The sequence below is a fragment of the Scyliorhinus torazame genome, chromosome 22, assembly GCF_047496885.1.
Source record: "Scyliorhinus torazame isolate Kashiwa2021f chromosome 22, sScyTor2.1, whole genome shotgun sequence".
NCBI classification, from domain to species: Eukaryota; Metazoa; Chordata; class Chondrichthyes; order Carcharhiniformes; family Scyliorhinidae; genus Scyliorhinus; species Scyliorhinus torazame.
In genome coordinates, this window is record NC_092728.1 from 103,842,031 (window position 1) to 103,863,856 (window position 21,826).

General features: G+C 44.9%; 1 protein-coding gene across 4 annotated transcripts in view; it reads right to left on the minus strand.

Moving 5' to 3' along the window:
* prrc2b (proline-rich coiled-coil 2B) overlaps nucleotides 1-21,826 on the minus strand; it is a 108,563-nt gene that overhangs the window by 59,028 nt on the left and 27,709 nt on the right. For all 4 annotated transcript variants that reach the window (XM_072488797.1, XM_072488798.1, XM_072488796.1 and 1 more), the window contains exons 2-14: nucleotides 17,564-17,742; nucleotides 15,772-15,949; nucleotides 14,853-14,949; nucleotides 14,179-14,251; nucleotides 11,732-11,875; nucleotides 9,637-9,884; nucleotides 6,159-6,253; nucleotides 5,607-5,752; nucleotides 4,359-4,446; nucleotides 3,515-3,689; nucleotides 1,843-2,191; nucleotides 1,257-1,343; nucleotides 278-456 (exon numbers count right to left, since the gene is read on the minus strand). In XM_072488797.1, the coding sequence (XP_072344898.1) occupies nucleotides 278-456; nucleotides 1,257-1,343; nucleotides 1,843-2,191; nucleotides 3,515-3,689; nucleotides 4,359-4,446; nucleotides 5,607-5,752; nucleotides 6,159-6,253; nucleotides 9,637-9,884; nucleotides 11,732-11,875; nucleotides 14,179-14,251; nucleotides 14,853-14,949; nucleotides 15,772-15,949; nucleotides 17,564-17,681 (1,977 nt within the window). In that variant the 5' untranslated portion in view covers nucleotides 17,682-17,742. The remainder of the gene's footprint in view (nucleotides 1-277; nucleotides 457-1,256; nucleotides 1,344-1,842; nucleotides 2,192-3,514; nucleotides 3,690-4,358; nucleotides 4,447-5,606; nucleotides 5,753-6,158; nucleotides 6,254-9,636; nucleotides 9,885-11,731; nucleotides 11,876-14,178; nucleotides 14,252-14,852; nucleotides 14,950-15,771; nucleotides 15,950-17,563; nucleotides 17,743-21,826) is intronic.

Here is a 21,826-nt window from a genome sequence, read left to right on the forward strand (position 1 = left end):
CAGTGATTAGGGAAATTCTTTTCTCTCAAGAGAGTAGTGAGGCTTTGGAATTCTATTCCTCAAAAGGTGGTTGAGGCACAGTCCTAGAATATCTTTAAGGAAGAGGAGATAGATTTTTGTTAACCCAAAGTATTAAGAGCAACGGTGGAGTTAGATCACGGATCAGCCTGATCTCACTGAATGGCTGAACTGATTTAAGGTGCTACTGACCCAGTCCTGCTCCTAATACAGTTTTAATTCATATCGGAAAAGTGCAGTCTATTCCTATTGAGGGTACCTGCTGCTGCCGCTGGAACCTGGGTGGCAGAGACTTGTGGAACTTGTTGTAGTTTTGGATGGGCAGTGCAGGCTCATTCCCTTGTCTGCTGTTATCATCCTCACTTTCTGCAATGGCTGCAGCAACTTCTTTTTTCACCTTATCCTCAGCAGGGAACTCCACGGGCAGTTCACATTTTTCTGAAATTCATCACAGCAAAAAAATTAGCAGCTGCTCAGCAGATTCCACACTCTGTATAGAAATGTGCTCATATCATGACAGACACAAATGGAGAAAACATTCTTCAAGATATTGCTCAGATTTCACCTCATAAAACACAGCTCATCCTCCTCACCCAAAGTAAATATATCAGTATTCTATACAGACCATAAGACATAGGAGCAGAATTAGGCCACTCGGCCCATCGAGTGTGCTCCGCCATTCAATCATGGCTGATATATTTCTCATCCCCATTCTCCTACCTTTTCCCCATATTAATCAAGAACCTATCTATCTCTGTCTTAAAGACACGCAGTGATTCGGCCTCCACAGTCTTCTGCGGCAAAGAGTTCCACAGATTCACCACCCTCTGGCTGAAGAAATTCCTCCTCATCTCGGTTTTAAAGGATCGTCCCTTTAGTTTGAGATTGTGTCCTCTGGGTCTAGTTTTTCCTACTAGTGGAAACATCCGCACCACGTCCACTCTATCCAGGCCTCGCAGTTTCCTGTAAGTTTCAAAACATCCCCCCTCATCCTTCTAAACTCCAACGAGTACAGACCCGAGTCCTCAACCGTTCCTCATACGACAAGCTCTTCATGTCTTGTTTATCACATTCCACAACTCCTTGAACCTCCTTCCTGGCCTTTAAATCCCTTCATTGCTCTACTGACTGAGGACTACAACACAACACATCATCACCCGTCCCCATCCTTACTGCTCAGCCTTTGTGCTCTCTGTAAACCCCTTCACCTCATCACCGCTATCTCGAGATCTACCCACCAACTATGCCATCGGCCATCCTCCTCAGCTTCACCGTTTCCTGCTCGGGAATCTGTTCCGCAGCCAAGTATCTTGAGACATTTCCCCCTGTGAAAGACAATTTATAAAAAATGCTGTGAATCGGGGTGAACAAATCTGAAGTTTGAATTGCAGCATTGGCACATTTCACGCAAGATGATCATCCATAATGGCAGCTGATAGACTGAACATTGGATAAGCAAGTTGATATAGATCTGCAATTTGTAGTTTGGCATTTCTTTGCATGCAAGTCATACACAATGTTCTCTAGGCTAATTCATTAATGGCCTATTTACTATAGTCACAATTGCGATAAATATGTAATGCTTCCATTTAGGTTAAATTTCATTTTATGATCCATTAACTCAAACCAAGTCTCTCAAATAAAAACACAGCAAGATTCGATGATTCTGACGATTACACCATATTTCACAACAATTTTGAGAACTAACAAGACTGAAAAATTTCCTATAACCAGTCAGTAAAACTATTCATGTTTCATTGTGAGTTATGGCTCCAATTCCAATTAAATAAGAAAATCCTTCAAATCCAGAACTGCCGTCAGTACCTTTTGGTAAATTCTGCTTGTTCTCAGTGTAGGGTTTCTGCTGTGCAGACAGAGCCACAGAGTCCTTATTCTCCTTAGCTTCAATATCATCCTTTTTCCGTACATCAAATTTAGCAGAGTTTTCTATCACTCCGCGTTTTTGATCGAGTTTCTTTAGTTTTTCAGCACAGGCAGCTAATCGCTCTTCCTGGGCCCGTCGTTCCTCCTCTTCGCGCCTCCTCCGGACTCTTTCCAATGCCTCAGAGCGTTCATTGGCGCCAGGATTTGGCCGCTGTCGCCACACTTCATCTTTCTCATTGTGAGCATCTGCCCATCTATTAACTCCGGTTAATTTTTGGAAGACTCCAGCCTGATGAAAGAAATTAAATTTCCATTAAAAGGAAACATTTAAGATGAAACTCTGGGATTCTGTGGGGCTCCAAAAGTTCAATAATTCATTATCCTGTCAAACCTTTCTTTGTCCAGTCTGAGTCCCTTTCCTACCACCACTCTGCAAAACCATGCTTCAACAGCTTGTGGCAAGAAAGGTTTGAACACAAAACACTTGTTTTCTAACCTTGTTGTTGAAAAAACACAAACCAGCTTCCTCCTGGACTATGCACATGGGTAAACAAGGATTCTTCAACATGAATGCTAAGAAAATGGATTTGGGGTAAGGGAAAATTCGCGATAAAAGGGGTTTCAGTATCTGAGAATAAATAAAAGGTTGCCAGAAAGGGTGACTGTTGCTCAAGGTCAGAATTTGCTTGCTGGTTTGAATCAAACTTTCTGCTATTATTCTTCAATGGGTCAGCCAACAATATACATATACTTCACTTTATCTTTCCACCAGATTCTGTGTAATAAATGCTCCTTAATAAGACCATAAAGGAAAATCTGAGATGTAAAGCTACACTTTTGTAAATTACTGGGTAAGCCTCAATCAGAGTACTGCATCCAATTCTACCACTACTTTAGGAAGAACTGTCACGGCCTGAATCAATTCTACAACACGTTCCACCCAAATTCACATAATTATACTCTTCGTTTCAGACCTCACAGCAACAAGCAATGGAAGAAATAAAGCAAAAACATTTTGCTGGTAATGGTCACAAAGCAGTGGTCTCTATCAGCAGTCAATTTGCACATTCGTTTTTCAATACCATCTACATCACCACATTTGGAGGATAGAGCAGCTGGGTGCATCCCAAGGGAAATTGTCTATTTTTATAATTACATTCTGAATCCTTGCACGTATCAGTAATTTCATTGTATAAATGATGTTACCATTGATGGCGTTACCATTGTGGGGCTGGTTTAGCAGTCGGCTAAATAGCTGGATTTTAAAGCAGACCAAGGCAGGCCAGCAGCGCGGGTTCAATTCCCGTACCAGCCTCCCCGAACAGGCGCTGGAATGTGGCGACCAGGGGCTTTTCACACTAACTTCATTTGAAGCCTACTTGTGACAATAAGCGATTGTCATGTCATTTTTCCCCCCATTTAATTTGTTAAGCATCCGCAGTGATTTGGATAGAAATCCTACTCTGCCAGCCATGGGGAACATGGTGATGCAGTCGGATTTGGCTGCAAAGATGGTCAACCGTACTCGGAAATATTCACTCAACAAGTAATTTCCGCTAAATCGACTCAGTTAAGACAGTTAATATAACTCGGTTAAGTGCACTGAAAATACCCTCGTCTCAGCAGTAGATAGGTTCCACCGTTGCTCAGGATCCTGCAGGCCGTGGGTTGACTGGCTGGAGGATAATGGGTTACCCCAAATTGATTCACTGCACATGGTGGGCTCCAACTTTGTTTCAAGCTTAGCATTTAAAGAACGTTGGCGTACAATTTTCATGTCTCTTTCCCTAGGGTATAAAGTTTTCAAGGGTTAAGACGATTATTTTGTGCTCATGCATATACTGCTAATGTGACAGACAGCTCATGTGTAACAACTCCCAGTTACAATCTATTCCACCGCACTCAGCGTTAGAGACGGACTAAGACACATGGGCTCAACAACTTGTACTTATTCGCAGAGGTGTAATAAAAAATACCAGACACGGAATCACAGCAGGTAAGAGGAAGGGTGACGTTGATGACTTTGTTCTGGGCTATTTCAGTGATGCTCTGGGAAGGGTGGAACCCAATTTGAGCGATTCAAACAACAAATTGTGACAGCAACAGGCAAGGATCTTTGAGACAACAACATGCTCAAAGATGAGGGGGACGGGTGTTTGGAAATGCAACTGTGGTTTGCAAGGATTTTTTAATAGGGGACAAAACCGATGTCAGATTTGAAAGTGAAAAGGGAGGAGGGGGCATTTACATCGCCTAGTATCAAAGCCAAGGGAGTTAGGTAGTCAGCAGCTAATAGTGGGAAGGGAGTCAAGGCCGTTTTTCACAGGGTGACCAGTGCTTTCAGATGTCCTGAGATCACGAAAGGCCTGATATAAATGCAAGTCTTTGTATCTCAAAAGGTTCGCTAATCAGTATTTTAGTCCATGGCACATGCATCTTCTAGGTGACATACAAACCATTTTTCTTTTCTCTCTCTTGACATTTCTTCATCCTCGTCATCACTGAATTTCAGCTTTTCAGCGTAATCCACTTCCTCATGTTCTCCTGAATAAAGAGAAAGTGGGGCTGGTTTAGCACAGTGAGCTAAATGGCTGGCTTGCAATACAGAACAAAGCCAGCAGCACAGTTCAATTCCCATGACGGCCTTCCCGAACAGGCGCCGAAATGTGGCTACTAGGGGCTTTTCACAGTAACTTCATTGAAGCCTACTTGTGACAATAAGCGATTATCGATTAAAGACAGGACGAGAATCTGTCTGGACCGCCAAATTTAAGCATTCTCAAAACAAAATGCTATAATCTGTACGGATGTTTGTCTCACAGTACTGTTTCTTAAGAGATCCCATGTGCAAAGTGAACTGGCAAAACATACATCTGAGAACAAATGTGTAGCACATGACTGGGCAGATTTCCTAACAGGTTCGGTGCACCTACAGAGATTTCAATTCAACAACTAGGAACTAAGGAACTGAAAGTGCCAATCCTGAGCATAAAGCAAAGCAATAGAGATGTACTTCTGAACCACTTTAATATTTTTCTTGAACAAAGCACAACATGTCCTGGTGAAATAATAATACTGTCACCAGTACTTAGGACATTTTCTTCAACACAAAGCACAAGTCCTACCTTGCTAGGAGATCAGATATTTTATTTTAAAATGCTAACGATGAGTTGTGTTCAGCTGATGGGCTAAGTTTCATTGCATTTTTGTTTGGAACAATATCAAATCAGGGGCAATCTGAAGACCTGTTGACTTAATAATCTTCAGCCAGACATGTTGATCTGCACCCCAAGTATTGTACAGTCCTGGGTCTGCAGACCACAAGGACCAATCACAATCAGTCCGACTGGCGTTTTCTTATTGGCTGGTATGGACTGTTGGTGGATCTCGTCTGAGGAAGGAGCAGTGCTCCGAAAGCTAGTGTTTGAAACAAACCTGTTGGACTTTAACTTGGTGTTGTAAGACTTCTTACTGTGCTCACCCCAGTCCAACGCCGGCATCGCCACATCATGACCAGATTGTCAAGACACCTGTCCATGCACTGTACTGCTGAGCATCTCCTATCCGCACAACTGTGTTAACTAGCAATACATTGCAAATCAAACAAAATGGGAAATCAATTATTCCCTGTAACTGAAATGCCACAAAAGTGCATATCATCGGCATTTGGTTAAAGTTCGAGGAACCTATTTGATTACTCTCACCTGCCCATCCATCTTCTGTTTCAATGTCCAGCTGATCCAGTTCCTTGAGATCATCGGGATTGACAATGGCAGGCCGATCGGTTGGCTCACCTGGTCGCCGAGCAGGCCTAGCCGGGCGGGTAGGGCGAGTCACTCCTCGGGGATATCTGTGAATAACCATATTGGGAATTAAAGGATAAAGCATGCACTCATCCTTCAATATTAGAATGAATAATACAGGAGAGCTGGCTTTGGTGAAGCAAAGTGCAGCCAATATGCAAGCAATGTCAGAAAACAACACATAACTCTGTCCTTCACCATGTGCCTTCAATTTTATACCAAATGATACTTAATATTGAAACAAACATGCTGATTAGACAAGGGGACTCAGTCAGAATATCCCGTAACGAACATGTTAAATCCTATTTTATATTCACATATTTTATATTACTAGATAATGTTTAAAATTGTCAAATAGCCCAATTTAGCTGTGACTGTAAATGGTCTAATAAAACCATAGGTTCCATACCATAATTAACAACCGTACAGGTTGTAAATATACATGCTTCTTACCTAATTGGCTCAGGTGGCTGGAACGGATATTGTAAGGATCCTTGTGGACCAAGGACTGGGGTAGGTTGAGGTCCCTGTGATTGTGGTGGGCACATCTACAGGGGGAAAAAATCCATTACAGACATTGGTAAAGAGGTTGCTAACAAGTAAAATAAGCCCTTGTGAATCTATTTCGTTTTCTGCTGCCTTGTATTCGTGGGGCTGGACTTCTCGGTCAAATCTAGAGATTGGAATGCATTGGAAGATGTGGAAGGAGCTCGGCACTATGTTTAAAGTGATTGCCGAGCAGCAACACATATTCCTTAAACTTGGCTAGTGTGACCTTGATTGTATTAATAAAGCAACTGAGGAAAAACACACCTATAAACAAGTAAACAATAACCCCTCCCCCCGGAGAAAATCCATAGAATCCCTACAGTGCAGGAGGCCGCCATTCGGACAATTGAGTCTGCACTGGCCCTCTCTAAGAGCATCATACCTAGGCACACTCCCCTGCCTTATCCCCGTAACCCTGTACACTTGTTCTTTTCAGACAGCAATCTGAAAACTGTGGATTGTCCTCACTATTTCTCTTACAGCATTTTGTTGTGTTCTCAATCTTTGTTGTCCCCAACTGCAATTAACATTCACATTATAAGCAGTCATATCTACTCATTCAACACTGCTTAGAAGTTTGCCCCCCACCCACATAATTGAAGTCAGTGTATCAGACTTGGCAATTTGACATATGTGTACCGTCTCCATTATTTGCACTCAATAATTTGGAGCCAACATTATTTTACTTCCTCCTGCCTCTAACTTCAGTCCACAGTTCCCATTCCCTTGTTTATCTACACACTGTGCCTTTCAAGGTAAAGTGGACAGACTGATGCAACTTTATAATGATTCTGGGAACGTAGAGAAGGTTTAAGCTAATCAGAGTGCCAACAGATGACAATAGATGAATAAATCAACTGGTAAACAGCACAACTTAAATGAAGCCTGCAAAATTTCACATTGCACTGCACCCAAGGTAAAAGCTGTACAAGAATTGGCAAGAGGCCCAGAAAAGATAGCGACTGATTGTATTATTACTTCTTGTGTCAGATAGGAACATCAACTACGATGATTGCTGCCACTTGAGCAGGTGGCATTCATGTTAAACTCTCCACATTTGACTAGCCTCATTTTCTGAATGACGTTTATCTGACATATACAAAATTAATAGGCAAAACCCATTGGAACACCATTCTTAATGAAGTTCGTGCCGCAGAAGCTATATGCTCTTTCTCCATCCACGCTGAATATATTAAACTTGTTTGCTAGTACACCTCATTATTTAAATCAAAGATAATTGGTTTTACAGACAACACTTGATCCGAGATGATCTCCTGGGCTAGTTTTGATTGCTTGGGAGACGGGCGCACAGGAACAGGCCCTTCGGCACGCTCTGCCTGTACCGGTCATGATACCAGCTTTTAACTGTGCCGGCTGCGAGCGGCCTTCAAAATGGCCACAAACCTTTAAAACAAATGAGGCCACACTGCGCATGCGTGCCTGATCATCGATGTGCATGCACAAAACTATGCGCAAGCGCACTGATGATCGGGCATGCATGTGCAGTGCGGCCGCATTTTTTTTTCATACGGTCGCAACCTGTTTTTTTTCTAGTTCAGGGGGGCCAAAGGGACCCAAAACCATTCCCCCCCATTTTTGTTAGCAACAAACAAGGTAAGAGAAAATGGTGGGCCGCAAAGGGCGGCCGGCGTGGGCCGCAAAGGGCGGCCGGCGTGGGTCGCAAAGGGCGGCCGGCGTGGGTCGCAAAGGGCGGCCGGCGTGGGCCGCAAAGGGCGGCCGGCGTGGGTCGCAAATGGCGGCCGGCGTGGGTCGCAAAGGGCGGATGGCGTGGGTCGCAAAGGGCGGACGGCGTGGGTCGCAAAGGGCGGCCGGCGTGGGTCGCAAAGGGCGGCCGGCGTGGGTCGCAAAGGGCGGCCGGCGTGGGTCGCAAAGGGCGGCCGGCGTGGGTCGCAAAGGGCGGCCGGCGTGGGTCGCAAAGGGCGGCCGGCGTGGGTCGCAAAGGGCGGCCGGCGTGGGTCGCAAAGGGCGGCCGGCGTGGGTCGCAAAGGGCGGCCGGCGTGGGTCGCAAAGGGCGGCCGGCGTGGGTCGCAAAGGGCGGCCGGCGTGGGTCGCAAAGGGCGGACGGCGTGGGTCGCAAAGGGCGGACGGCGTGGGTCGCAAAGGGCGGACGGCGTGGGTCGCAAAGGGCGGACGGCGTGGGTCGCAAAGGGCGGACGGCGTGGGTCGCAAAGGGCGGACGGCGTGGGTCGCAAAGGGCGGACGGCGTGGGTCGCAAAGGGCGGACGGCGTGGGTCGCAAAGGGCGGACGGCGTGGGTCGCAAAGGGCGGACGGCGTGGGTCGCAAAGGGCGGACGGCGTGGGTCGCAAAGGGCGGACCGCGTGGGTCGCAAAGGGCGGCCGGCGTGGGTCGCAAAGGGCGGCCGGCGTGGGTCGCAAAGGGCGGCCGGCATGGGTCGCGAAGGTCGGCCGGGTTGGGTCCCGAAGGTTGGCTGGTTGGTAACAAATGGGTCCCCGGAAAAAAAGGTTGAAAAACACTGCTCTATACCCATCCTATCCATGTGTTTGTCAAGGTGCCTTTTGAACGACTCTAATGTATCTGCTTCCACGACCTCCCATGGCAGCACATTCCAGGCACTCACCACCCTCTGTGTAAAAAACGTACCTCGCACATCTCCTCTAAACTTCGCCCCACAGGCCTTAAACCTATTGCCTCCTCGTGACTGACCCCTCCACACTGGGAAAGAGTGCCTGCCCATCCACACTATCCATGCCACTCATAATCTTGCAGACCTCTTATCAGGTCGCCCCTCAACCTCCGTCGTTCTAATGAAAACAATCCCGAGTCTATTCGGCCTCTCCGCATAGCTGTCACCCTCCAGAACAGGCAACATCCTGGTAAACCTCCTCTGGGCCCTCTCCACATCGTGGAGTTTCTTTCTGCCTGACCAAGGAAGTTACTTCACTGCAGGACTTTGTAGGGGTGAAAATAGGAAGTGCCTGGTTATGATTCCCCAGTCATAATGAGTGTGAGGTGGGCTTGATGGACCACAATCAAAAATGTGGCCTCCCATCATCTTCTCAAGGACAATTAAGAATGGGCAGCAATTGCTTGCCATCAGACATTCACATACCATGAAAGAATTTTTTTAAAGCTGGTGTTTTCCCGGCCATCATTTCCATCAAATCTGTAATACCTTTACATACTAAAAATCTTTTTCACAAACTTCTCTTCTTGTGGTTGCTATTTTCTATCAACAATTATCAGAGTAAATTACTATGTCTTCAATATTGATATGTTACCATGGTTTTAGCTGCAGGCTTTGGTGATAAGATGGCACTGTGAAACAAGTTTCTGAAAACTTTCTCAATTACAAACAGTGGAAACACCACAGGCAATTCACTAGTTCTGCAATCAACTTACAAACGTAGGCAACATATCACGGTAGGTGGATGGGAATTGGTGAGTCCCCGCCTGCAGTGGTATTCCCAGTCCTCTCCTCAGTGGAGTAGCAGGACGCAGCGAAGGCTCCTTTGGGTCACTTGACGACACTGGCGTGTGCACCGGATCTGCTTGATCTGAGCTTTTGGCTTCCAGCTCTGGCGGAGGTGGGGTTGGTGCTGCCGTGGGGTTGAGGTTGCGACCTCCGCCCTCCCTCCAAATGGCTACATCTGCAAGGAGAAAAACAACTGCTCGATTCCGAAATGTAACCAATCAGTAAGCAGCTGTATGACAATAAAGTGGTTGAGTCTCCAAACAGGGAAGCACATCAGATGTATTCCAGTGTTTACATTTTGAAGATAGGAGACAAATTTAATGGATTGGCTCATTTAAACCAGACCTTATCTAGACATACAAATTTAATCTTCACTTAACTTTGTAGGCAATCATTCCATAAAGGAGGAATCTCTGACAAGGCCTTGACCAGTTACTTTTTAAAATAATGAGAGAAATATTGACAACACGGTTGAATTTCCTTGACAAAGCTATTTAAAATGGCTAATTATCGGTATCTGCATCTATAATTTCACAACTGGTTTTGAGTTAAATAAATCATGTGTTTCATGTGAGGGTCCCTTTAAGAAAAGTGTGTTTTATCAAATGGCTGCAGTGATGTCATTGTGTGGGTGGAGCTGGGCTGTGATTCTGTCTTTTACTTTTGTTTTGAGCTGGAAGCTGCTTTGTGGCTCTGCGTTTTTTGGTTTTGTTTTCAGTTGGGAGCTGCATTCAAACAAAGAAGGTGTATTTTTGGTCTCTCTGCATGCTAAAGAATGTCTCCAGACCACTTGATAACTTCAAATTAATACCTGTTTTCTGTAAGGAAATGAAACCTACTGTTTTGGTTAAAAAAAAGGGTGTTTGGCTTATGGATGTTGTTAGGAAAGTTTATTAAGGGTTACCTATAGAGTACTGCATCTTTGGGGGGGTTTTGTGTTGGTAGTTGATAAGATGTTTACTGTGTGTTTATAAAATGTTAACTAAATTCATAGAATAAACATTGTTTTGTTTAAAAAGTTAAGATCTCTGTTGCGTAACATCTGGAAAGTGGACCCTTGTGCTCCTCAACCAAAATCTATTAAAAGTTGTAGCTCAGATGAACTCCATGATATACTTTGGTGTTCTCTAAACCCTGTCCCATAATGTGTGTCACAGGTAAATATATCTCATTTACGAAGGCGTGTTTTATACACCAGCATTAATGGGAAGTAATTTCATATTCACACTAGGTTAACTAAAAAGGGATTTAGCATGAGCCACTTTCATGCAGAGTAATTGAAAAACAGTTCTACCCAGTTTCCAATGAAGAGGCTGGATTTATTTGGTCTGGGAAGAACAAGATCTCTCAAAACATAAACTACATCACTTCAAGGAGGAGACAGCAACAGGGCTGTGTTTGGGAAAGTACACAAATATGCTGCTTGCAAAACTGATAAGAGTTCAATGTAAAGTTCATTGGGCCATTTACCAGGTTTCAGATTCATCAGACATTTCACCCAGTGTTTCCCAACTTTTAAAAACATGAGTAATAGGCAGCACGGTGGGGCAGTGGTTAGCACTGCTGCCTCACGGCGCTGAGGTCCCAGGTTCGATCCCGGCCTGGGTCACTGTCCGTGTAGAGTTTGCACATTCTCCCCGTGTCTGCGTGAGTTTCGCCCCCACAACCCAAAGATGTGCAGGGTAGGTGGATGCTAAATTGTCCCTTAATTGAAAAAAAAAAAATGAATTGGATACTCTAAATTTTTAAAAAATCATGAGTACCAAAATCAAGTAGTGGAATCCTGTCCTAATTGGCAAGTTAGGAGCTCACCGCATGGTTTTGAGTAAACGTAGCTGCTGTGTCATTGATTCATCTATCGCATTTTAGAAACTAAATGCGGGATTCTTCGGAATCTGACGCATGTTTCTCTCTCCTACCACTCAACTTGAACAAACTCTCTAGATAGGCCATGAAACACTCCCAGTAAATGCATGCGCGCCAGCAGAAGTCTTGGATCTGGCTTATATCGGTGTATCTTACTCTGTGGGCGGAGGCTTGGTCCTGGCCCATATGACTGATCTGTGGTGTCCTTTTCTTTTCCAATCTTTTCCTGGTCTCCAGCTGCTTTCAACGTTGGAAATTCCTCTTGAGAGAATGGTAATTGCTTGTTTGCTCCTCTTCCGCCTAAAACAAATAACAATTCAACAACAGTCAGTCACAGTCGATCAGAGCCCAGTATTTAAGACATTATACTTCCCAAGATCAGTGTATGCTTCCCAGGGTGTAGTCAATGCTGAGCAGAGCTGAGCCATGTTGACCACCAATGGCCATAGAACCACAAGAGGTTCCAAAGCAGGGCTGTGGTACTGAAGGTTCTGGCACCAATGAGATGGACGTGAGAATACGAGGGCCAGGGAACATAGAAGAGAATATTATGGTGCAGGAGACAGCAGAGATAGGTGGGATTAAACTTTTCAAGAATTTGAACATGGCATTTCTAAATTAAACGGCGTAGTAAACAGGGTGCAAGGTAGGTCAATAGGGTGGAGTGATGGGCAAGAGACTTAGGAAGTAAATTTAACGCCCAGAACAGGTGTGCCGAGGTTGAATGAGATATTCTTGCAAAATTTCAAACTTGATCAAAACCAGCCTATTCCTGGGTTTGGCAGAGGGTCAGCAACCAAAACACTCCCAAGGGGTAAGCTGGCAATTGCATTTCTAATGACAATGGAAGCCTCAAATTGAACCTGCTTTACAGGTTTAACCCTGGCCAGCTGAGTCGCCCAGGCCTCAAATGAAAGATATATCTGTTTACAGCACTGCTTGTGGGTCAAGATGAGCAGGAATGCTTTCCTAAGAACTCCCTAAGCTTATTGCACATGCCTCAACCATCTCCCTCCCCACATTCAGAAAATATTGGGTGCCTGGGTTTTGGAGCATTAACAAATATTTCAGCACAAGAGGCAATCAGTCAGTTCAATCTGCTTTAAGAAGGTATTCCCCTTCAGTGCCTTCGACTGGTGCTGTATTTCCCTGCTCTTTTTTCACATGCTTCAATATTTGGTTGACATTAGGACTCACTGTGAAGCGATTTCAAAGTTATGCCCAACAGAGAACAGGTTCAAGCAAGGCATAAGAGAGGGTCAGTAGTCTATATCAAGTATGACGGAAGAACATAATATTGAAAGGATTGGAAGGAAACAATGTGATGTAATATTAGACGTTTGGTCTACAGAAACAATGTTACAAGTGATGGACTTGACATTAATCCTGGGGTACTGGTTTTGGCTCTCACGATATGTGAATTAGGTACATACATATGAATTGGAAGTAGCAGGCCATTCAGCCCCTTTAACCTGCTGTGCCATTTGACAAGCTCATGACTGATCTGATTGTGACTTCAACTTTACTTTCCTGTCTATCCCCTATACCCTTAGACTTGCTTGACAATCAAAAATCGAACTCTGTCTTAAAGACATTCAATGGCCCAGCCTCCTCTGCTCTCTGGGGACGAGAATTCCCAGAGAGAAGATATCCCCCATCTCAGTTGTAAATGGAAGACCCTTTGTTTTTAAACTGTGTCCGCCAGTTCTGGCCTCTCCCAAAAGGGGAAGCATCTTTTCATCTTGTCACGACACCTCAGGATCCTGTTGGTTTCAATAAGTTCACCTTTCATGCTTCTAAACTCCAATGGATACAGGCCAAACCTTGCCTCATAAAATAACTCCTTTATCCCAGGAATCAGTCGAGCTGACTGCTAAAAGTCCATTAAATCAGAGAATTTACAGTGCAGAAGGAGGCCATTCGGCCCATCAAGTCTGCACCGGCCCTTGGAAAGAGCACCCTACCCAAACCCACGTCTCCACCCTATCCCCGTAACCTAAACTAACCCTTTTGGACACCAAGGGCAATTTAACATGGCCAATCCACCTATTTGGATTGTGGGATAAAACCGGAGCACCCGGAAGAAACCCACGCAGACACGGGGAAAACGGGCAGACTCCACACAGACAGTGACCCATGCCGGGAATCGTACCTGGGACCCTGGAGCTGTGAAGCAACAGTGCTAACCACTGTGCTACCGTGCCCCCCCTTACATATTTCCTTCCCTAAAGGACATTAGTGAACCAGATGGATTTTTACGACAATCGACAATTAAGAGTTTTTTTTAAATTCCAGATTTTTTTTATTGATTTCAAAATTTACCATCTGCAGTGGTGGGATTTGAACCTGGGTCCCCAGAGCATTACTCTGGGTCTCTAGTTTACCAGTCCAGTGATAATACCACTACGCCAACGCCTCCCCAAAGGAGACTATTCATGGTCCAAATTACTGAGGCCTGTGCGCACAGCAACATTAATACACCTAATGCCCTTGGAAGCGCACAACTTATTAATATTACAAGACAATCTATTTAAGTAGATTTATAACATTTATTAGAGAAGTGACAAAAGTTATCAAAATATGCTGAAAGACAATTAACTCACCACCTCCTTGTCCTACTGACTTTGCTTTCAATTGTGCCCATGACTTTGCTCCACCTTGTGCTGAATTTGTATTCTGTCAATTGTCAGAGGAAGAAATTCCATTAAATTTCAGACAACAAACAGTTCAAAGCACCTACCTACCAGATACAACCATTCTTGGCTCTAAATCATAAATGAAATGAAAATCGCTCGTCACACGTAGGCTTCAAATGAAGTTACTGTGAAAAGCCCCTAATCGCCACATTCCGACGCCTGCTCGGGGAGGCTGGTGCGGGAATTGAACCCGCGCTGCTGGCCTTGTTCAGCTTTACAAGCCAACTGTTTAGCCCACTGTGCTAAACCAGACCCATAATTAGCAACCGCCACCAATGTGATTCTTTCTACCTGCCAATTGGGGTGGAGTTGCTCTGCATTGCTGAACCAGCTGCAACACTTTTATTGCAGATTTTTAATTGTGTCTTGAAGCAATTTTCTCACCTTTCAACCCTTGCATCAATTTTTCATCTGATAGGTTCTTAAGACACACTTTGACTCATGCATTAAATTACCACTTTGTATGTAAGTAAGGTAGGAGAATCCCAACTTGATTAGACCAGAGTTGTTATTTCCCACATGACACTGAACCCTCTCTCCCTGCCAGCACTGCTGAGGCTTACCAAGAGCCTGCGACTTACCTCGTGGACTGGTGCTGGCTTTGGCACACTGGAGACAGATGTCTGTGAAGCCGGCTGCGATGGCAACTCCGGAAGCTGTGCTGTTGATACACCGGTACTGCAAAACACAATGCCAGCACGGTCAGCAAAAACCCGCAAGCTGGGCTCCTGCACGACGCTTCAAAAGTCAAAACAATGGAATTTCTCTCCGAATTCTAGTCTAAATCTTTTTGAAGTCTTGACAATCAACGATTTAGCCAACTCATTGACAAGATGGAACTGTAGGAAAACCTCTCACAGTGTGGCTCAGTTTAAAAGAATTGCCAAGAACTTTTTAGCCTTATCCATGCCCATGTTCCTGTCAGATTTGCCTATTCCAATCATCCCCTGGTCAGACTCACATCTACCAAACATCACAAAGCTCATCTAAAGCTCTAATGGCTGTTTCCTAACTCACACCTAGTCGCGTTCATTCACCACCCTCTGTTCATTTTTAAGTGGTTGTTTTCAATTCTACCTCCCGAACAATAATCAGGCCCACGTGAGTACTTGGTCCTATTCACCATCGAAGTTCGGTTAGTACAACTTCCAATAATGTGGTTTATAATATACACCTGTAGTAATATGGTTGCTAGTATAAATTGGCTTGACTACAATTAAAGGTCGAGAAACAAGGCGAGTGCTGTAGCGGTTCAATAAGTAGAAAGATTCCAGAAGAATTTTCCCAGCACAGGAAGAAAAATATCTGGAGAAGTGAGGCCTTCAGTAGATGATGAGGCTGAAAAAAGTGGCCAAGACGAGGCCTGCCCCTTCCAACACATGAAAGAGGTGACTTGCTACTGTCCATCCGCAGGTACACCATCCTCTCCTCACGCTGATGGTCCCACCAGCACACAAAAAAAAGTAATTCAGAATCAAATCAGTGATGAAACAATCTTACTTCTTTTGGTCCTGCTGCTCCTGTTTGCTGGCCCATCCTGTTCCGTCTTTTGGTACAATGGTCACGTTTGGGTCGTTTCCTTTGTTTTCAGCCTTTAAGCTAGGAAGGTTTGCAGGCGGGGGCATGCGCCGGGCAGCAGCCACTTTACCAAGACTCTGCAAGCCATGTCGAGGGACAACTATAAAACAGATTAGACAAAGCTCAGGGGTACAACGCAGAAGACAGGAATTACACACAACTATTTGCGCCTAATACCAGGAGAAAGAAAAAAAAATTCCAGGATATGCAATGATGAATAATCCAGACAGTAACCACACAACAACTGCAGCATTAGCACAAAACAAATCTCCTTCATGGCGATACTATAGTTGCAGTGCAAGTACAGCCTGATACTACTCTCTGCAGAGAAGCAAATAAGAGAGGATCTCTTATAATGAAAACAAGATCTGAATTTAACTTATTACAGATTCAACCACAGATGCAAAAGCAATTGTTATCCTAATGCCAGGTATAACTTAGAGCAAAGTTTTTAAGTTTAACTAGCTGAATGAAAGATTCAATTGTGATGCAGAGAAGGTTTTTTTAAAAGGCGGTAAGAATGCTTCAGCAGCCCCGGGATTCCCAGAATATGTTGCAGTGTTTGGAATGTGAACATGTTACAAGGTCATCAAAAATGTGCAAGTCTCTCTAAGGGAGACATCAGAAAAATATTTCAGAATTCAATGGGTCAAAACCAGGAGCTGATAATATGTAACAGCTTCTCCTACACCTCAGAAATGGCACGTATAGGGCAGCACGGTGGAGCAGTGGGTTAGCCCTCACGGCGCCGAGGTCGCAGGTTCAATCACGGCTCTGGGTCACTGTCCGTGTGGAGTTTGCACATTCTCCCCGTGTTCAGGGCAGCACGGTAGCATAGTGGTTAGCATAATTGCTTTACAGCTCCAGGGTCCCAGGTTCGATTCCCGGCTGGGCCACTGTCTGTGTGGAGTCTGCACAATCTCCCCGTGTGTGCGTGGGTTTCCTCCGGGTGCTCCGGTTTCCTCCCACATTCCAAAGATGTGCAGGTTAGGTGGATTGGCCATGCTAAATTACCCTTAGTGTCCAAAATTCCCCATAGTGTTGGTTGAATGGGGTTACTGGGTTATGGGGATAGGGTGGTGTGGGTTTGGCTAGGGTGCTCTTTCCAAGAGCCGGTGCAGACTCGATGGACCGAATGGCATTCTTCTGCACTGTAAATTCTGTTTGCGTGGGTTTCGCCCCCACAACCCAAAAATGTGCAGGTTAGGTGGACTGGTCACGCTAAATTACCCCTTAATTGGAAAAAATGAATTGGGTACATTAAATTTTTTATTTAAAAAAAAAAGAAATGGGACGTATGCTTTTTCATAGCTCCAATGTGTATTTAAATCAACTCATGCTATACGATTGAGAGAATTAGCAAGACCGAACGAAAGTGACCAAGAGAGAAACAGAGAGAGAAAGACTGATCAAGAGACAGACAGGCCAAGTGTGCGAGAAAGAGACTGACCGATAGAGAGAGAGACAGAGAGAGAGAGAGAGAGAGAGAGAGAGAGAATGTGTCTCTGCACTGGAACATCAGACCAGATCAGCTTCAGCAATAATGGACAACGAGTTAGAGAGTGACAACCACACACAGAACCATCTCCTAGCATTGCCTGTTGCAAGGAAAACAAAAATGAAATTTGGAAAACAATCACTGAGAAATATGCAAGCGTAAACCACAAGTCCCAGTAAACTGTGTATCTGGGTGAATTTCCTCTTTGTTACACACCTCCTGAATGCTTCTGGGTTTCTAGCGACTTTCCTTTGTACTTATCGAACAGACTGAGAGAGGAGTACTTCGATTTTCCATCCTTCCCCTTGGTAGTTTGCCCCAAACGATCTGACATTGCGCTGGAATTTCATCGAGTATGATGGTTGTTTTCAGCACCGCTGAGAGCGTGCCGCTCACTGGGGGAATAAAAACAGAAATATTGTTCAGAGTCAAGCTTTACTCTCAATTTAATTCCGTGTATATCCCAACCTACACACAGGAAACACACTGCCACTCCCAAAACAAACTGGACAGTATCCAATATTACCCAGGGTTTCCTCAAGCAGCACAGAATCTTTGGCAGCATGACACAAGGAATCCTCTATGGTAGAGTCTACACTTTGACGGCAGTCGGGTACAGTGCTAAACCTGACTAAAGGTCAGAAATAACCACACCAAACTGAAGAAATGTGCCAGCAGGAATCTTTGACAATGCAAGCACTTGTGTTAGCTGTTCCTCACAGTGCTTTACGGTTATTGCCTGGGAAAAGTAAATATAAAGGAATACTGGATTCCTCTTCAGTTATCTGCCTGAAAGCAGATCTGACCCACAGTGCTGCGACCATCATTACAGGTTAGGGTAAGGAGGCAGGTCGCAAATCCACCAAGCCAGAACAGGGTTTGAACCCCGCGCTGTTGATACCAAGGTGATCCAGACTGCCCACCCAGCCAACCGGACCCAAAGGAGTCAGTGTTACAGTGGCAAAATGCACTTTTGCTGTAGTCTGGAGCTATGGAGTGACGGTAGAGGCTCCAGTGTTCTTTTCATCACATAACTGCCTGGGAATCTCTCCCGCTGTTACCAACTGCCATTGAGGTCTGTGGAAGGATTTACAAGGTGATACCTTTAAAAAAATGTTTTTTAAAAATAGTATCCAATTTTTTTTTTCCAATTAAGGGGCAATTTAGTGTGACCAATCCATCTAACCTGCACAACTTCGGGTTGTGGGGGCGAAACACATGCAGACACGGGGAAAATTTGCAAAAATCCAGTGACCTGGATCGAACCCAGGTCCTCAGTGCCGTAGGCAGCCGTGCTAACCACTGCACCACCGTGCCACCCCTACAAGTTGATACCTGTTTGGCTGCATTATAAAGACCTTCCTTGGCCATCAAGTCCCAGAGTGGGACTCAAACGCAGGAATGCTAACCCACTGCACCACAAGACCTCCTCAATGTGGGATTACTCCTTCTAAAGGGCAGGGTGGAATTACACAAAGGGCAATTTACAATTTATAGAAACGACTTGGATGAAGGGACCAAAGGGATGGTTGCTAATTATAGAGATATTTGGGCGGCACGGTAGCACAGTGATTAGCATATTTGCTTCACAGTTCCAAGGTCCCAGGTTCGATCCCTGGCTTGGGTCACTGTCTGTGCGGAGTCTGCACGTTCTCCCCTTGTCTGCATGGGTTTCCTCTGGGTGCTCCGGTTTCCTCCCACAGTCCAAAGATGTGCAGGTTAGGTGGATTGGCCGTGCTAAATTGCCCTTAGTGTCCAAAAAAGGTTAGGTGAGGTTACTGGGTTATGGGGATAGGGCGGAGGTGTGGGGTTAATTAGGGTGCCCTTTCCAAAGGCCGGTGCAGACTCGATGGGCCAAATGGCTTCCTTCTGGGGCAGCACGGTGGCACAGTGGGTTAGCCCTGCTGCCTCACACCGCCGAGGTCCAAGGTTCGATCCCAGCTCTGGGTCACTGTCCATATGGAGTTTGCACATTCTCCCCTTGTTTGCGTGGGTTTCGCCCCCACAACTGAAAGATGCGCAGGATAGGTGGATTGGTCACACTAAATTGCCCCCAAATTGGAAAAATGAATTGGGCACTCAAATTTTTATTTTTATTTTTTATAAATGGCCTCCTTCTGGCACTGTAAATTCCATGATTCTAGGTAGAAAAGTAAGTTGAGAAGACAAGAGGCTACAAAGGGACATAGATGGGTTAGGTGAATGGGCAAAGATCTGGCAAATATAATATAATATGGGAACATGTGAAATTGTCCATTCTGGCAGGAAGAATAAAAAAGCATATTGTCTAAATGGTGGGAGATTGCAGAGCTCTGAGATGCAGAGGGATATGGTGTCCTAGTGCACATACGAACAGGAAAATGGCTATTCAGTCCCTCGAGCCTGTTCAACCTTCCCTGCATAAATAGCAAAAGATTGGTATGCAGGTACAGCAAGTAATTAGGAAAGCGAATAAAACGTTATAATTTATTGTGAGGGGGAGTGAATAGGGAGGTTATGCTTCAGTTATACAGGTAATTGGTAAGTCTACATCTGGAGTACTGTGTACGGTATTGATCTCCTTATTTAAGGGAGGATGTAAATGTGTTGGAAGTGGTTCAGGGAAGGTTTACTGGACTAATACCTGGAATGGGTGGGTTGTTTTATGAGGAAAGGTTGGACAGGCTAGGCTTGTATCTGTTGGGAGCTCAGAAGAATAAGAGGCAATTTGATTGAAATATATAAGATCCTGAGGGGGTCTTGACAGGTTTGATGCAAAAGGACCTTTCCTCTTGTGGGAGAATCTAGAACCAGGGATCACGGTTTAAAAATAAGAGGTTGCCCATTTAAAACAGAGATGAGGAGAATGATTTTCTCTCAGAGGGTGGTGTTTCTGGAACTTTCTCCCTCAAAAGGCAATGGAAGCAGAGTCTTTGAACATTTTTAAGGCAGAGCTGGATAGATTTTTGATACGAGGGTGTAAGGTTATCGGCGGTAGGCAAAATGTGGAGTTCAGGTTACAATCAGATCAATCACAATGTAATTGAATGACAAAGCAGGCTCGAAGGGCTGAGTGGCCTACTCCTAGTTCATAGAATAGAATCTCTATACAGTGCAGAAGGATGCCATTCAGCTAATCAAGTCTGCACTGACCCTCAGAAAGAACACCCTACCTAAGGCCTAGGCTCACTCCCCTACCCTATCCTGTAACCCCACCTAACCTTTGGACATTGAGACAATTTGGCATTGCCAATCCACCTACCCTGCACATCTGTTCGAAAGCAAATCAGTAAGCAGATTACAAGAATCTTTGGGATATGGTAACCATTCATTGCCAACAGGCAATGGCTGCATCATTTAATGTACCATGTATCTCCAGACACAACACAAAACCACCTGAACATATTCACAGTAAAAAAGATTATGTATCTATGAATATGGGGCCAATAGTGATTTACTCAGACATTATACAAAGGAGCGATGATGGCTTTTACTAGTTTCCCATCAAGCATTTAAGTTCCATACTCATCAGTCCAGGGTTCTGCACGAGTTAGGACCCAGCTCCAAATATACACTTAGATTCTCTTGCAGCTAGATTCAGCTGCCTCACACTTAAAAAAAAAATTTAGAGTGCCCAATTATTTTTTTTCCCCAATTAAGGGGCAATTTAGCGTTGCCAATCCACCTAACCTGCACATCTTTGGGTTATGGGGGTGAAACCCACGCAGACATGGGGTGAAGGTGCAAACTCCACACAGACAAGTGACCCAGGGCCGGGATTCAAACCCAGGGCCTCAGCGCCGCAGTCCCAGTGCTATCCACTGTGCCACATGCCACCCTAGCTGCCTCACACTTAAACATAGATCTTTGCAAACAGGAGTCACCATTCTTAATGCCAGGATTAATAAGGTTATTGCAAAATTGTTTATAAAGATCAGATCAAGGTGGATTTGACAGAACGTGAACCACAATTAAAAATAATGCACAGGACCAAGGTTGAGGCAGTGATCATCAGCCCCTCAGAAGGACGACCACGATCCAAACATCATGATCCAAAGACCAGGACGAGCAGACAGGAAACCTTTCAGGTTAAACGTCAGGGCTGCTGCAGTTCTGGGCATCCAATCCAAGTTGCCCTGAGCAACGGTCAAATTATGATTGCCAATGAATGAAGTTGGGCTTGTTTCTTTATGAAGGAAACTCAAGTGACCAACTTAAGGTTTCTTCATCATAGCCAATTCCTCAGGATCGAGGATGACTTTTTCCACTCCGGTTCGATGATTTCTGAGACAGCTGATACGCTCAACGCGTGATCTGCAGACTCTGGTCGTATGTGGGGCAGGTGGTGCCAGAAGGGCCAGGCAGATAAGTTCTTTGGAGGTTTGAGCGCTCTCTCCCACACCTCTGCATACTCGCAACAAAGTCCTGCGATGTTTTGGTACCTTCCTGAATGAACCTTCTCTATTTTGGTCACTCACAAGCTTGGGATTCCCATGGGTC